The sequence below is a fragment of the Crocuta crocuta genome, unplaced genomic scaffold (assembly GCF_008692635.1).
Source record: "Crocuta crocuta isolate KB4526 unplaced genomic scaffold, BGI_CrCroc_1.0 scaffold248, whole genome shotgun sequence".
Taxonomy (NCBI): domain Eukaryota; kingdom Metazoa; phylum Chordata; class Mammalia; order Carnivora; family Hyaenidae; genus Crocuta; species Crocuta crocuta.
In genome coordinates this window covers 1,289,534-1,305,708 of record NW_027532409.1, presented here as the reverse complement: position 1 = coordinate 1,305,708, position 16,175 = coordinate 1,289,534, and the positions used below count along the sequence as shown (strand labels likewise).

The following is a 16,175-nucleotide window of genomic DNA, read 5'->3' as shown; positions in this document are numbered from 1 at the left end:
TGTGGGAAGAGGGTTCCAGCACAAAGTTTATAAAGGAGCAGAGGCAGCAGTGGGGAGGGGGCAGTGAGATGGCTGAGAAGGCAGNGAGGAGTTTTCAAGTTGGTTCCTGCGGTGGGCAGCTGCCCCCCAGGCCCTGTGGGGTTTCTGGAAAAGGTGTAGAACACAGCCTCCGTGGGATGGTGAGGAGCTGGGCTATTTCACGGGCCAGGGAGAGACTGCCCTGTGCACAGAGGATCTTGCCCCAGTTTTGGAGCACGTCCTCAGGCGAAGAGAGGGAGACAGGGCAGCATGAAGGGGAATCAAGTGAGGCGCCCAGGGCACATACTTCAAGGGGATGCTCGGTCTCAGGGTCCTGCAGCTGATGGTGGCATCTCCTTGAATGCTGCATGGGGGCTGCCTCCCCTGCTCACCCTGGTCTTGGCCCAGGATGCCAGACCACCTGCTGGTGAGGCCGTGGGGTGTGGGTGGGACATGTGCTGATAGCATCTTCTGCACCCCCAGTGACGGAGTTTAATCCCCTTTACTGCTTTCCCTTGTTACCTGGAATCCTGTGTCTAAGACGCAGCTCTCACAGAGGACAGGACTGTTCTCTTTCTGCCCTTTCCTGTGTCCTGTGTTTCTGGCCCCACCCAGGCCCAGGTGTCTTCCTTACTGGCAAGTCATCAGGCCCCATGTTGTCCTATTCCAGACTTTCTCCCTCCATCCTTCCTGCATATTTTCTATTTTACCTGAGAGGCCAGAATGGAGAGGGCCATGGCTCAAGCCCTTTGGGGTTCTGCAGAGAATCTACTTGCCAACATTAAGATCCTACTTACTGAGTCCCAGTTGGATGCCAGGTTTGGGGACACAGAAGCATAAGACAATCATCCACCTGCTGTCGCAGAGCATCTATTTCAGCGAGGAAAATAGCCAGTCAATGGATAGTCATCCACATGTCTCTCAAACCACAGTGATGATGAGAAGACATGCATTGTGCTCAAGGAGTGAATAATGAATAATGAGGTTGTGATCAAATTTGAAGGGTCAGAAGAATTCCCTGAGGAAATGATGAACAGTTGGATCTGAAGAATAAGTAGAACTTAGTAGAGCAAAGAGAGGAGAGAAGGGCACTTTGAAAGAGAAAACAGAATGTGCAAAGAGCTCGTGGCACAAATGAGCACAGAAAGCTCAAGGGGCTGAATGAAGTATGGCTTAATTGAGGAGACTGTGATAGAGAACACACAGTTCGAAATGGGAGTAGAGAGGTGGCTCAGGGCCTTTGGATACGAAGTGCTCAGAAATGAAGAAAAGAGGGGCATCTGAGTGGCAAAGTTGGTTAAACATCTGACTTTAGCTCAGGTCATGATCTTATGGCTCATGAGTTCGAGCCCCACATTGGACTCTGCTGACAGCTCAGAGCCTGGAGCCTGCTTCCAATTCTGTGTGTCTCTCTCTTTCTGCCCCTTCCCTGCTCACACTCTGTCTCTCTCTCTCAAAAATAAATAAACATTAGAAAATAAAAAAAAATTAAAATGAAGGAAAGACATTTGAAGAGTTTTCAGTAGGAAAATGACAGCATCCAATTCACATTTTGAGAGGGTCCCTCTGGCTTCTGCTGGAGATCAGATAGGTGGGAGTTGGGGGTCAGATTAGATATGCAGCATCAGGAAGAAGGCTTGGGCAGAGTTCAGGTGGGGGAGGACAATGGCACAGCCAAGGTGCTGGGTGCCAAGGACGAGGAGGGAAGTCTGGAAGACACACAGCTTGGCTTGGCTTCCCATCCTCAGCCTCCACAGGCTTTCGCCTGGATGCCGGGCCCAGTCTGGATGTTCTTGCCTCTCAGGGAGACAGGGTCTCTCACTGTGTTCTAGTCATTTATCTTTTTCTTGTCTGTACACCTCGAGAGGAAGACGCTGTACCCACTTTACAGAGAGAAGGCCAAGGTTTGGCACGGTCATCTAAGGTTTTGCAGCCTATAATTTAGCGAACCCTATCTAAACTCACAGTCTGATGGGGGAAACAGACAAGTGACCAGCTATTTTAGGGCATGGTATGCACGGTGCTCAAGCAGAGGATGGTCAGAGTGAGAAGCTACGTGTACCCAGAATGGGATCCCGGGAATGGAGACTAAGGGCCCAGCACAGGCCTGGCTCAGAGGATGCTCACGCATCATAGGTCTTAATGATACATTTCCTGATTGTTTGAGCATCTCTTTCCAACACTTCACTTGCAAGAAATCTTCCTGCCTCCATTACTATCTTCCAAGAGACAAATTATAAGTGTTTTCTGATTAGTTCTACCATTCATAGCCCATTCCTAAATCAGCACAGGAAACAGCTAAGCTAAAACTTCTGCCTCTTTCTTCCTTTGCAAGCTGCCTGTATCTTATGTGTACTTCCTCCAAGTTTTTTTCTTAGGCAATGTCTAGACAGTTAAACAAAACAAAACACTGAAATAATTTGTTATTCAGGGTCCTTTACTCCCTCCCTTTTCTGGCTAGATTGGGTTATCCTGAGAGTTAAGACCAGAAATGCTATACATGCAATCAGTGAGATGTTAAGAGTCAGGTTGACTACACCATGGGAGACAAAGGCTGTTACAGACTCTTGTTCTAGTCAGAGCATGTGGTCCACATTCTGTATTGAGGTAACTTTGTCCTCTCTGTATTTATGCTGCTTTGAAGGCTGTACGTACCAATATTTGGCAGAGATAAAACTGTGTGTGACCTGTGCATGGTGTGAAGCTCCACTACAGTATCTCTCTCCCTCACCTTCTGGCACTGAATATTATGCACAGTCACACACAAGTAATGTCACTATCCCTGTTCAGGCCTCATCATCCTTTGTTAGGACCAGTGCAGTAGCCTCTTGACTGGTCCCTCTGCCTCCAATCGCTCCCAGTCAAATCCACCTTCCCAATCAGCTACCCTCGTGATCTTTCCAAAAATGGACATCTGATCATGCCCACCCCCACCCCCAATCTGGCTTATTCCATGTCCCCAGATTGGGATTCGGTGGTTTCCGGTTAAAAGAAGGTGGAATTATTTATCCACAGCACTCATCAGTGACCTGAGAAACTAACTCCATGGCTACGAGTAACGGCGCCAGGCATGGTGCAAGGGTTTACGTAACTTTTTAAAACGACCCTATCTTTATTACTTTTTTTTTATCATTTTAAAGGTGAAGACACTGAAGCTTCGAGAAGTCAGGTAACGTGTTCAGGGCCCCACAGCTGGGGTAGAAGCCCAGGCAGTCTGACTCCAGGGGGCTCTAACTTCCACCAGCACCTTCATCAAACCATGCATCAGAGGTGATGACAGACATGTTAGAGCTCATTGTGGAGCAGAAGGCAAGGACCCTGCATGCCTCTACCTCTGCACAAAACACGCTCCCCTCCTGCAGGCTCAGTGCCACCAAGCGCCTTGGCCCACGCGGGCTCTGATGGCAGGGGCTCACCTTACAATACCTGCCGCCCAGGAACTGAGGTCTGGCCAAAGTCATGATGCCTTAAACTCTGCCTTTTGTGTGAGCAGAGTAGCCTGGGGCTCCTGTGGGCCCTGAGCTGGCTGCTCCCCAAACCCTCGGGACACTTACAGGATATGATGTTTCCATATCGATTCTTATTGCGATTTTCATCCTCTTTGGCTGTGTCCCATGAAGCTGTCTGCCCCTCCGGCAAGGCCTAAAAGGGAAGGAGACAGTGGTTAGAATAGCCTGAAATAGGGACTTTATCCATGTGCAGCTGAACTGGGCGGAGAAGGTGAGCCACTGGGATGGGTCACTCAGGATAAAGGGCTCTGTGTTCGCAGATATGGCATGGAGGGAACACAGACGTGGCCCCTCCGTGGACTTAATCACTCCTTCACTGACTCAAATGCCATTGATGTCTTCTGTGTGTCTTGGGCCCAAATTTGGCCCAGTAGGGGAGTCATTTGTTCATTAACCCATTCATTCGTTCAACAGAGATTTATTGAGTCCCCAGAAGGTGTCTGGCACTGTTCTAGGTACTCAGGATGCAGAGACCCCCTTAAGCTTCCAGTCAACTGGAAGACCTCACAAGTGAAAGAGCAAACATTTAATTTTAGGCAGTGGAAAGAGGTAGGAAAAGAATAAAGCAGGCTAAAAGGACAGTGAGGGAAGATGAGAATTTCTTCAGATTATACAGTCTTGGAGGGCTTCTCCGTGAAGGTAACAGTTAACCTAACTCCTTAACGGTGTGAAAAATCCAGTCGTGCCAAGAACAGGATGTGCTTTCCAGGCAGAGGAAACAGCAGGTGCAGAGGTGGTAACAAATGACCATATTCAAGGATGAGGCAGGGAGGGTAATGATGGAAGCAACTGGACAGGCTGGGACGGGTCAGGTGATATAAGGTATTGTGGTCACCAGTAATGAGTTGGGTATTATCCTAAGTGACATGGGAAAAGCACTGAGGGTTTTGAGCAGTGCAGTTAGTGGATCTGATTTAAATGGGATACATGTATGGGATACAGGTTCTCAGAGGCCTGGGGAGGAAGCAGGGTGATCAGTTAGGAAGTGGTTGCAATAGTCCAGGTAAGAGATGATGGTGCCTTGGACCCTTTACCAGGATGGTGGCAGTGGTTGTGGTTAAAAGTGATTATTTTCAGGATGTTCCACTGAATACTGCAGATTTTGATTCCCTCTGAAGCAGACTTGGAAACAAGGATTTGCACATGAGATCTTATCTGGGAGGCAATCCAAAAGAGCATGGGTGGGAGAGCGGGGGAAGTGAGACAATCAAGGGAAGGAGGTCAGTATAGGGCACCTCAACGAGCAGGTCACCACTGTGTACATCCAGGGTTTAATCTCACAGGCCCATCTCATGCTGGAGTATTTGCCCATCAATTCCCATCTACCACTGGTTGAGGACAACTCTCAGGAGATCCCCTGGCACTTCTGCCATGCTCTGCAGGCAAGGTGTGTGTATTCTTTTGCGTTAAGGAAGTCCTTACGCGAAAAACCACAGGAGCTTCTGGAAGGCAGGCATTGAGTGAGCGTGTGTGGGAACACTGGGTGCAGAGGGGACACGGGCGGGCCACCAACACGTCTGCTGTCGGTGTGGACTATGAGGGAAGGGAAGGAGAAGGCTGACTCTCCCTCCAACTGCTGGCCTGAAGAACTGCGTGGAGGGCCATGCCATTTGCGGAGATGGAGAAGCAATAGATGGGGAGAAAGAGAGGTGGGGAGGCGGGAACTCTGTGTTCTGTTTTGGGTACACAAAGTGCTCAGAACAGTGGATCACACTTGCTTCTTGAGATGTTCCAGCAGCAGCTTGCCAGCAGGTTTGGGCTGCCTATTCGACATCCAAGCTGAGATGCCGAGAAGGAGGCTAGAAGCAGAGGTTCACAGTCAGAGTTGGGGGAGGGAGGGACGGGAGGCATCAGTCCAAGAGGAGACAGACAAGTCAAGAGCCATGTGGAAGGATCCACAGAGTTATGAGCCAAGTGTTATGGAGACACAGGGGAGGGGGCAGTCACTTATCACACAGGGAAGGAAGATGGGCATTTAAGGGAACAGGAGCCACTTTACAAAGTCTGTAGAAGCATGAAGTCCAGGCTACACTTTGATTTCTGTTCCCATCCTGCACCCTGTGGAGTGGCTGCATGTCCTGCTCGTGGGTGCCGCACTGCCTCTGAGGCTGGGTTTACACTGCCCTCTGTCTACACAGCTCCCTGTCTGCAGTGCAGGAGAAAGGAGTGTCCACTCATCTTACTGCACTGGCCTTGCCTTTGCTCATCTATCCCTTACCATGTTCAGCCTAGACAAGCAGTGTGCAAGCTGACTGGTCAGAAATTCTGCCAATCAGTGGACTGTGTTTTATAGACAGGTGGGACCAATGTCTGTTCAAAGCCCAGCCCATGCACAATACCCCCTTTCTGGCTTCCAGGCTCCCATGTGTTAAGCCAACCTGGGTGGGTCTTCTAGAGAAGAGGCTGGCAAACTTTCTGCAGTGGGTCAGAGATGGGGTGGCTTGGGCTTTGCAGGCCATGTTCTCTGCAACAACCACTCATCCTCTACTGTTGTAGAGTGAATAGTCACAGACAAAATGCAAACACATGGGCACGGCTTTGTTCCGAAGTTTTATTTACGAAAGCAGATGTTGGACTGGGTTTAGCCTCTGGTTTTATGTTGCTTACTTGTTTTTTCTAGAAGCATGACCATGATCCTCAACTACACGGTGCTTGTGTAGGTAGAACTGGTGCTCATTCTGCTATCGAGCTATTCCAGATGGAATGGAGATGGGGTGGGAGGCCCTTGCCGGGGCTGCCTGGCTAAGCTGTGTTCTCCAACTTAGCTCGCCCCAGCGTTCAGAATGGGGCACTCAAGTGTCTTTCCAGCTGTTCATGGATCAGCATTTTGTTGTCTGTGTGTCCTAAACTCTCAGGCACCCTGGAGGAGAAGCTGAGCAGGTTCTAGGCTCTGGGCGCCAATCTCTGCCCTAAATCGGAGTGTGACGGAAGTACCACAGAGGTAAGATAGTGCTCATTTTACAAATGGAGGGCTTGTCTCTCCTTTTTCTCCTCACTCCTCCTCCTCTTCCTCCTCATTACAAATGACCATCACCCTGCACCAGTCTTGCCACTAGCACGGGACATCTCTAGACCTCACATGGCTCTTGCTTTTGCACGTTAACTCTTGGAACTCAGGTTCTAGCCCTGGGCCTCCTCCCTCAGCCAGAAAGTGCCAGCTGTTTCAGACAACCTGCCAAGCCTGTATATGTAAGCCACCCGCGATGGTGGGCTGTGTTGTCTCACTGGTAATGTTGGCTTTCTCAAGGTTTAAGCTGATACTCTGGGGGCGGATTTTCTTTCTTTCTTTTTAAATGTTTACTTATTTTGAGAGCTAGGAGAGAGAGAGAGGGAGAGAGAAGCACAAGTGAGCGAGCGCAAGCAGGGGAGGGGCAAGAGAGAGGGAGAGAATCCCAAGCCGGCTCTGCACTATCAGTGTAGAGCCAGTGTGGGGATTGACCTCACGAATCATGAGATCATGACCTGAGCTGAAACCAAGAGTCAGACGCTTCACCAAGTGGGCCACCAAGAAGCCCCACTGGGGGGTGGATTTCCTAATTTTTTAAATGTTTTTATAATGTTTTTTTAATTTTTGAGAGACATGAGTGTGACTGGGGGTGAGGCAGAGAGAGAGGGAGACACAGAATCTGAAGCAGGCTCCAGGCTCTGAGCTGTTAGCACAGAGCGTGATGTGGAGTTGGAACTCAGCCTTGAGATCATGACTTGAGCCAAAGTGGGAAGCTTAACCAACTGAACCACCCTGGCGCCCCCTAGGGGTAGATTTTCTCTGTGAATCCCTCTGTGATAAAAGCCAATTTGTTCATTCAATTACATCCACCTAAAAGTGGTCTGAAGCCAAGAACAGGATACTCCAAATAGTTTCATTAGGATTTTTTGGGGGGGAAATCTGTTGAGTACCTACTTTGTGCTAGGATTTAGGTTACAGTTAGCTTGAGGTTTTGTTATGGCTGTACAGTAGAACCATCTGGGGAAGCTTTAAAAAGCTTCAGCCTATTAAATTCAATCAGACTCTCTGAGGAGGGGACACAGGCGTCAGCAGTGTTTAAACTCCCTGGGTGATTCTAATGTGCAGCCATCGTTCTTGGAAACAGTGAATTTACCTGGAGAAACACTTTCCCATGAGTCTCCTCACTAGTTTCTCTTGCTTTGGTTTTGTCGCCTTCAATCCATTCTCCACTGTAATCAGAGAGATCTTTCTAAAATGAGGATGGGGCCCAGGCACCCCCTTTGCCATGATCTTCAGCATACATTCTGAAGACTTTACTACATGGTCCTTAATCACTTCACCCCACATGCCCCTCCAGCCTCATTTCTTGCCCTTATATTAATGTTCCACAGATAAGGAACCAAATGTAATGCCACAGATAATTTCAGGTGTTTAAAACTTCTGAGACTGAATTTATATGTGCTGTTCCCTCCACCCAAATCAGTCTGGTAAACTCCTACATACCCTACAAAACCCAGCTCAAGCATCTTCTGTTTTCTGAAACCTTCTTTGCTCACCTTCCCACTACTCTGATTCATCCCTAGCTAGTAAGTCACTTCTATTATCAGATGGGATCCTTTATATCTATTAATTTGAAAATCTAGTCTCTCAACTTGTTGATGGGCTACTCCAGAAAAAGGGCAGTGCCTTGCTCATGTCTGAATGCTGGCCTTATACTTCATATGTACCCGAATCCCCTTTGGAATACATGAACAGACTGGGCAGATGGCTGAAAACATTAGTGGATGAGGTGGTTTCTGCACATTCTCTGGAATCTCAGAGGTGTAAGTGACTTTGAAAATTATCTGCTTGTGTATCCCTCCTCCTAGGCAGCTGATAAGCCAGTGCATAGCATAGCATCTGCTACTTGGATACTCTCAGTGACAGAGAGCTCACTACCCCCTAATGCTTCCTGTCTCACTTTTGGACAGCTTGGACAGTATTTTGTTTCTTCTGCCTCCATGTACTTTGCCCTGTTCCAAAAGGGCCCCATAGCATAAGCATGTACCCTCTGTGCTGTGACACTGCAGAGTTATGATGTAGATCCCTGTCCACCCCCAAAGTCCTTAAATGGCACAATCTGGGAGTCCTCTCAAACTTGCCATGTCCTTCAGGACGCACCCAGCATGCAGATACAATTTGGAAAACCTTAAACTAAACAAAAGCAGTTGTGATGAGTGGCCCTTCTCTGTGGGAAACCATACGGGCCCCTGCCGCAGCTCTGGGAGCCTCTGTCTGTGTCCCTTGGTGGGGCTGGGCTAGGGGAAGGTGTGAGCCCAGGGGCTGTGATGCTGTTGACCAAGGTGGAGGAGGCAAGGCCTTACAGAGCCACCCAGGAGTGAGCCTTAATGACCCCTTATTGGCTGACTTTGGTCACACATCCATTTCCCTTTTTAGGGAGGTGCGATGTAATAGGGGATAATCTCTTGAAGGAAAAAAAAAAGATGAGGGGGTAAAAGTATGAACGGGAGACTCCTCTCTATCTTCAAAGTGAGCCAGCCAAGGGGCATTATTTTTACATTAGCGGCTAGTTACAGTAGATTGACTGGGGAATGGTTGCAGTCATTAGAAGCTAATCACATTCTTTTCAGACCAAAATTGCCATCTCATTATATTCATCCATTATCACTCTTGGCTTTCCTCTTCTCCTCTTCTCCTGAGGGTGTGGGCTCTATTTCACACTCTTCTCTGTGTGTGGGTATGTTTCCTACACTTCAACAATGTTACTGTTCTAAGGCAATCATTTTCTTTTCTTCTTTTCTTTTCTCTCCTCCTTCCCCCCTCCCCCTTCCCCCCTTCCTCCCTTCCTTCCTTCCTTCCTGTCCTAAAGGATGCATTTGGGGATGCCCTCATCCCTGGAGGTCTGAGCTGTGGTATTTGTAGAATCCTCAAAAGTCAGACCTGGAAGGGTCCTTTGAGAAAACTATTGCCTCACTTTAGAGATCAGCCAAGTATAGTCCAGAAACAGAAAACGATTTGCCTAGGAATACAAGCTGAGCGAATCCACCCCTCCTGCCTCCTTCCTGCCCTCCTTCTCTTCCCTCCTTTCCACGGTGACCATCTGGATGTTAGGTCCCCAAAATAATGGCAGTGGTCACGGTGCACAAGATCGCATGAACTTTGTTCTAGTTTTCTAGTTGGAAAGGTGCAGACAATAAACAGACAAGATGATAGCTGTGTAGAACCAGGGCTGTGAAGGCAATAAACAAGGGGCCGGGAGAGACAATAACCAGGAGCGAGGGAGTACTTTAGATTGAGTGGATTGTGCAGGACCCTTTGCAAAGGAGACATTTGAGAAGGAAAGAAACAGCCCCTGACTTCTGGCAGCTGGCCTGGCATGCACAGCTGGACCTCGGTGTGTTACTGCTGAATATAAACAATTTCACAAAATTCCAACGTCAGACAAGGCTTCTCTGAGACCAGGATGGGGCAACAAAAACATGACCACTGTGTAGTCATAGCCAAACACAGAAAGGTATGAACACTGTCCAAACCAATATATATATATTGGTGTGTGTATATATATGTGTGTGTGTGTGTGTGTGTGTGTATATATATGTAAAGATTAAACATCTCCCTATTCTGGCTAATATGTGATTGCTGCTTCTCTGCCACTTACAGCTTTAGCCTCTGTCTGGTGTCCCTTTCTTAGAGTTAAGATTTATTAAGGTCCCCAGTCCTACCACTTCCTGACAACGTCCAATGCAGAACAAAGCCCCAAATCACTGGACACAGCCTACAGCCTAGGAGGCCTTTCTCACAGCCTCTTCCTGAGATGTCCTGCAGGCTTTAACCCGGCTTGTCCAACTCCAGGTATATTCCTACTTGTCTCTTGTGGATACCTTTGGGTTAAAAACTAAATGATGAGTAGCAACCAGCCATGGCAAGAGCTGGGAAAAGAATATTCCAGGGCTGAGGGAAGAGCGGGTGCAGAGGCCCTGAGATGGAATGAGCTTGGTGTGTTTCAGAACTTGAAGGGGCGCTCTCCAGGGCCTGGAGGATTAGAGCAAGCGAGTGGTGCATAATGTGGATGGTGAGGGTGTAGTGCAAAATGGCAGTCAGTGATTCTGGCAGCCAGCCAAGAATATGTTTTTCTTCTAAGTCAATGAAAATGCTTTGGACACTTTTTAAGATGAGGACACTGAACCAGTACTAGCAGCATGGTGAGTGGCTAAGAGCTCTTGTGTCTTGAACTCCCTCTTCATCGTTGCTCACAGGCTCCACAGACTTTGGGATAAAATTATTATCTGGTCCCTGCTCCAGACTAACTCTCCCTGTGGCTGCAACCCGCTAACCCACCTATCCATCCTTGTTCCCAGCCATGGAGCTCAGTAAGCCAGACACTCCGTGTACCTATAGAGACCCTGGGGTGGGGGTGGAGGTGTCACAGGCTTCTTAGGCCCTGCTGTGCTCAGTCAGTTCATAGGCTTGTATAACCTACCTCAGTTTCCCCACTTGCTACTTCATTCCCTGCTCTAACTAAGAATTGCCCCTGATGCCTGGCTGGTTCCTTCTACCTGTTGGTTTGGCCTCCTGAGATATGAGGGCCTTTCTGGAGCTTGCCATCCTTCTTTAGATACTCTTCATGGTACCTAAGCCTCTTGGAGTTATGCCCAAATAGTGAGAGGTCAGAACACAGAACTCCCAAGAGCAACTCACCTCCAACCCAAGGTTGAGAGTGTCCTGGTCCATTTCATTTACCTGTTCACCCACTATCCTCAGCAGATTCTGTCACTTATGATTTCCCTCTTCCTCCTTTTGGCTTGACTATATTCCTGGAGATAATTGGATATCATACGCCCTGGGGTACAGCAAAACCCGGCTCAGGGAATGCTGACCAGGCAGTTCCTGGCTGATGCCTCAGGGCACAGCCCAGGGCCTCCTTCCTGCCTGATCAGTACAGCCAGCCAGGATTTCTCTGCATCCCTGCCCACCACGGCATTCTCTCGATGCAGGAAAGACTCCAGAGAGTCTTTACCAAGGAGGCACCATCTTACCTAGGTCTTTCATTCATTTATCTTGTTAAGAATACCTCTTGCCCACCCACTGCATGTGAGTCAGGGAAAAGGCAGGGCTTTGCAAAAGGCAGACAGACTAGCATGAATATTCCATCACTCCCAGTCTCAATAAACTTTTCTAAAAATTGAGTCAATAGTACACCGTTCACAGCCCTGCCATATTTCTGAGCCTGACCTCTGGGCTGGGTGGCTCAGTGGGTGGGAATGGCTGCCTTGCAGGGGCTGGACCTGCTTTCACACTGCGGAAAAGAGAAAGTGGCTATTTCTCTGCTCAGTGCTGAGAACAGGAAGCACAAAGAATGGTTTGTAGCCTACCGTGCAAAGAAAAAAAATTTCCCCCTTCAGATTAGGGGTGGGGGAAAGGTTTGATTATATTGGGCACCATGGGGATTTTTTTTTTGCCCATGGAACTTTAAAAAATTTTTTTAAATGTTTTATTCATTTCTGAGAGAGAAAGGGAGAAACAGCACGAGCAGGGGAGAGTCAGAGAGAGAGGGAAACACAGAATCCGAAGCAGGCTCCGCACTCTGAGCTATCAGCACAGAGCCTGACATGGGGCTTGAACCCACGAACTGTGAAATCATGGCCTGAGCTGAAGTCAGACGCTTAACCAACTGAGCTACCCAGGTGCACGCCCCCCACCCTGCCATGGAACTCTCATATATCCGGTTGTTTACACGACTCTGTGCATTTATAAAATTCATAGAAATGTACACCCCCCCCCAATGGATTTTATAGCATGTAAATTTAAAAAAATGAAAAACAAATACACCCTATAGAGTTCTGTGATGATTAGAACCTACCCAAAATAACCGTGGTGGGATCCTAACATCATGCCTGGCACACAGTAGGTGTCTGGAGACTCTTCTATCCCAGTCTTGCCCAAAGATGTGTTCTTAAATGCCTGTGGCTGACTTTCAGAATTTACTCTCTGCTTCCCTTTGATCAGAAACATCCAGTTTACTGTCACAAAGACCAAATATGGGGGCTCCTTACAACATCCATCCTGGTTTGCCCTGGACCAAAGACCCCCCGAGATGTACGACTTTCATTTAAAACTGGGACCATCCTGGGGCGCCTGGGTGGCTCATTCAGTTAAGCATCTAATTCTTGATACTGGCTCAGGTCATGATCTCATGGTTCATGAGTTCAAGCCCCACGTTGGGCTCTGTGCCGACAGTGTGGAGCCTGCTTGGGATTCTCTCTCCCTCTCTTTCTGCCTCTACCCCATTTGTGTTCTCGCTCACTCTCTCTCAAAATAAATAAACTTAAAAAAAAAAAAAAGAAACTTGGACCATCGTGGACAAACCAGAACAAATCATTCACCCTAGAAACAGGTAAGAGTGGGGCACCTGGGTGGCTCAGTTGGCTAAGCTTCTGACTTCAGCTCAGGTCATGATCTCCCATTTTGTGAGTTTGGGCCCCACGTTGGGGCTCTGTGCTGACAGCTCGGGGCCTGGAGCCTGCTTCAGATTCTGTATCTCCCTCTCTCTGACCCTCCCCTGCTCGTGCTTTGTCTCTCTGTCTTTCTCAAAAATAAATAAATGTTAAAAACATAAAAAAATAAAAAAGAAACAGGTAAGAATGAGTATTCAAGAAGTGAGAAAGAGTTTTATGAGCTGTTGGAAGCCTAAGGTCTTGTCTTAAATGAGGTCCATGAGTTCAGTAAACACCCACATTTACTGAGGTCCACAGCTAGCTGGTAGATGGCAAGGGCCACTGTGGATGGCTATACTGGTTATGCACAATGCAAGAGCATCACATCTAAGGAAGCATAATACATCAGGGAGGCATGATAAATTTCTGGGTATATTATGAACAGGTATCTTAAGACAGCTGCACCTTTTGCTATTTCACTTTAAGGAGCTGCATGAATTAGGAGTGGCCCTGGCAGAGGCCAAGCTTGCAACAAAAGCTTCTTTCTGTGCTGAAAACCACATGCCGTAGGGATTATAAATGTGGATAAAGAAGGCAGGAGAGGATGACTAATGACATCTACTCAGAGTGGTATCAGGAGAGCAAATATTATTGTGACCATGTCACTAAATACACAGTAATTTATGAGTTCTGCTGGGGAAGCTGAGTAGAAAATCAGATGGCAGCAAGATGGGGGTATCTGTCTGTGACAGGAGCTTTGATCAAGGTGGAATAGGTGAGTACACGTGTATCCGTGGGTAGAGTCACAAAGCACCATTTAAAAAGTCACCTCCAAAAAACTACAAGGTCTCTTTTAAGTACAAATTTTAGGGCAGTGGGTCTCAAACTTTGGCAGTGATTCAAATCTCCTTACAGAATTTGGCCAAATGCAGAGGGCTGGGTCCTGTCCCGTGTCAATGAGCCTGTGTCTTAATGTTCTTTACCAACTCTCCAGGCGATTCTGACACACATCACAGTTTGAGAACCACTGTCTTAGGCAGTTAGGTAAATGGAAACAACATGTTCCTGGGGAAGAGTCAACTTAAATTTTGGGGCAGATACTCAGTGTACCTGTAGAGACAGCCCAGAGATGTGCGAGTCTTTCTACATTGGTGTCTTTCTTTAAGCAATCCTGCTTTTTTTTTTTTTTTCCTGGATGGAACTATTCTTAATTATAAAGATTTCTGCCAGCACTCTGTAATGCCATTAAGTTAATATTTAGTATTTATATACTATTTTGCAGATGCTTCAGGGAAGAGAGATGAGTAAGACCCTGTCCCTGCCTTCATGAAGTCTATATTCTAACAGGGAAGCTCACATTAGGGTCCCTCTTTTCCTCCCAGCTCTGAGACTATGATCTGGGGGAATCCCTGCATCCCATTCTAGGCTACAGACTGGTGGACCCCTCCATACACTGTATCTGTCTTCAAGCATGAACTTCTGGGTGCTGCCTCTGGGCCAACAGCTCTCCCTGAAACAAAGTCAGCCAGAGTTGAGGGGGGAGGAGAGGCTGTTCAACTACTGCTTTGTTAGTTCTGTCCAGGAACACTAGGCAAAGGGTGTAAAATCCCTCTGTACCTCCCCAACTGGCTTCGCTTTATTTCCTTTTTTCACAGGCAAGCAACTATGTTTCCCTTCTAAGAAGTGGTTTGCAACATTTCAGTGATTTGTTTCTAGCCCCTGAGCATAAGATTCTCTCTGCCGCCCATGCTTTTCCTCTACCCAGCCTTTTTCTACTCTTTGTCAACTCAGTGTCTCATCTTTTGTAAAGATTCTGGTTGATCTTGGCAGTGATAACTGACAAAAAGCAAAAATAATACCACCACTATCACCACCCACACACATTCTGGATGGCTCTTACACAGGTGCTACAAAGCATTTTAACTAGCGTTTGTACTGAGACCACGATCTTCCTTTAGAGTAGGGTCTTTTATTTCCTTTGTTGAGCTTTCTTTAGATCTCTAGGTCTCCAAACAGTATAAGGTACACAGTAGGTACTCAGTAAGTGTTTCTGGCCAAATGAAGTAGAAGCATATGCCATCATGCTTCAGGAGTCCTCGCTGTGCAATCAAATATTTCACAGGAGAGGAGATGGGGACCCAGGGATGGAGCAATCTTGTCCAAGACCACCCAGCATGTGAGAAACAGAATGAAAACCAGGTCTTGACTCTTAGTCAAGGGAATTTTTCTCTGGTACCATCTGAAAATTGCTCACTTGGTAGGGGAGGGCTCTCGTATCAAATACAGAAAATACTGCTTTTTGGGTTACAAACAGAATTATAAGTAGAAAAATAAAAAGAAGCTCAGAGGAAAATACTGCATTAATAGTCTCTCCTACATGAGCTTTTTTGCTACTAGAAAATCTTTCAAGTCTGAATCCACATGGGTTACTGATATCTTTGGGCCACCCTCTGCAAATGGCCCATTTTCTCCTTAGTTTAACCCATGGGGAGTGGAGTGAAATGAGCAGGTGGAGTCCAAGTCTTCCTATTTTGGTCATTATTAGTTCCCACAGTTGGAGAACAGCCATGGTTTTCCCTTTCATGCCCCGAGGCATCTGCTGCTAACTCCCTAGGCCCTTTCCCAGAATCTCTCACTCCTGAACTGTGAGGAGATGGACCAGAATCTCTCAGGAATCACCTGTGGTGGGATGCTCTGTGAGTAACCTCACCAACCGAGGAGAGAAAAAGTCGTGAAGGTCTATTCTGCCTCCATTCGGGTGGCTCTGAGCAGACAAGGGGCACTGGGGTGTCCTGAAACTCTATGGTTATGCCCCATTGGAAGGCTGCCTGCCACTGTCATCCACAGACGACTAGCAGACACATGACAACACTGGCTTCACCCCACAGACGCCATGCACACGGCGTGTCTGCCCCGAGATGGAGAATGAACAAATGTTTGCTCTTCATTAGGCTGTATCCTATTCCTCACAGCTGTTCCTTGTTGCCTTAAATAGTCTTAATGGGGCTGTAATAACCAGATACCTTCTGGTCACCCTACTGGGCTCATCATTCATTACGATGACAGACTTCCTGGGCTGGGCTGGGATTAATAGGCTTCCCTTCTCTCCGTGACAAAGATACCCCTTCTACTGTCCCTCATCTTGCTTGAGCCTGCTGCTCTTCTGGCCATGATGATGCCTGGGCTTTAGGCAACTCTTCTCTCCAGCCAACATCTCTTAGTATTTGTTAGTGTGCTAAGGCTTTTTTTTTTTTTTTTTTTTTTTTT

The 16,175-nt window shown here is 47.5% G+C and overlaps 1 protein-coding gene across 1 annotated transcript in view; it reads right to left on the bottom strand.

Annotated features, from left to right (window-relative positions):
• PTPRT (protein tyrosine phosphatase receptor type T) overlaps positions 1-16,175 on the bottom strand; it is a 703,891-nt gene that overhangs the window by 65,649 nt on the left and 622,067 nt on the right. Inside the window, exon 17 of the mRNA XM_077778839.1 lies at positions 3,573-3,660. Within this exon, the coding sequence (XP_077634965.1) occupies positions 3,573-3,660 (88 nt within the window). The remainder of the gene's footprint in view (positions 1-3,572; positions 3,661-16,175) is intronic.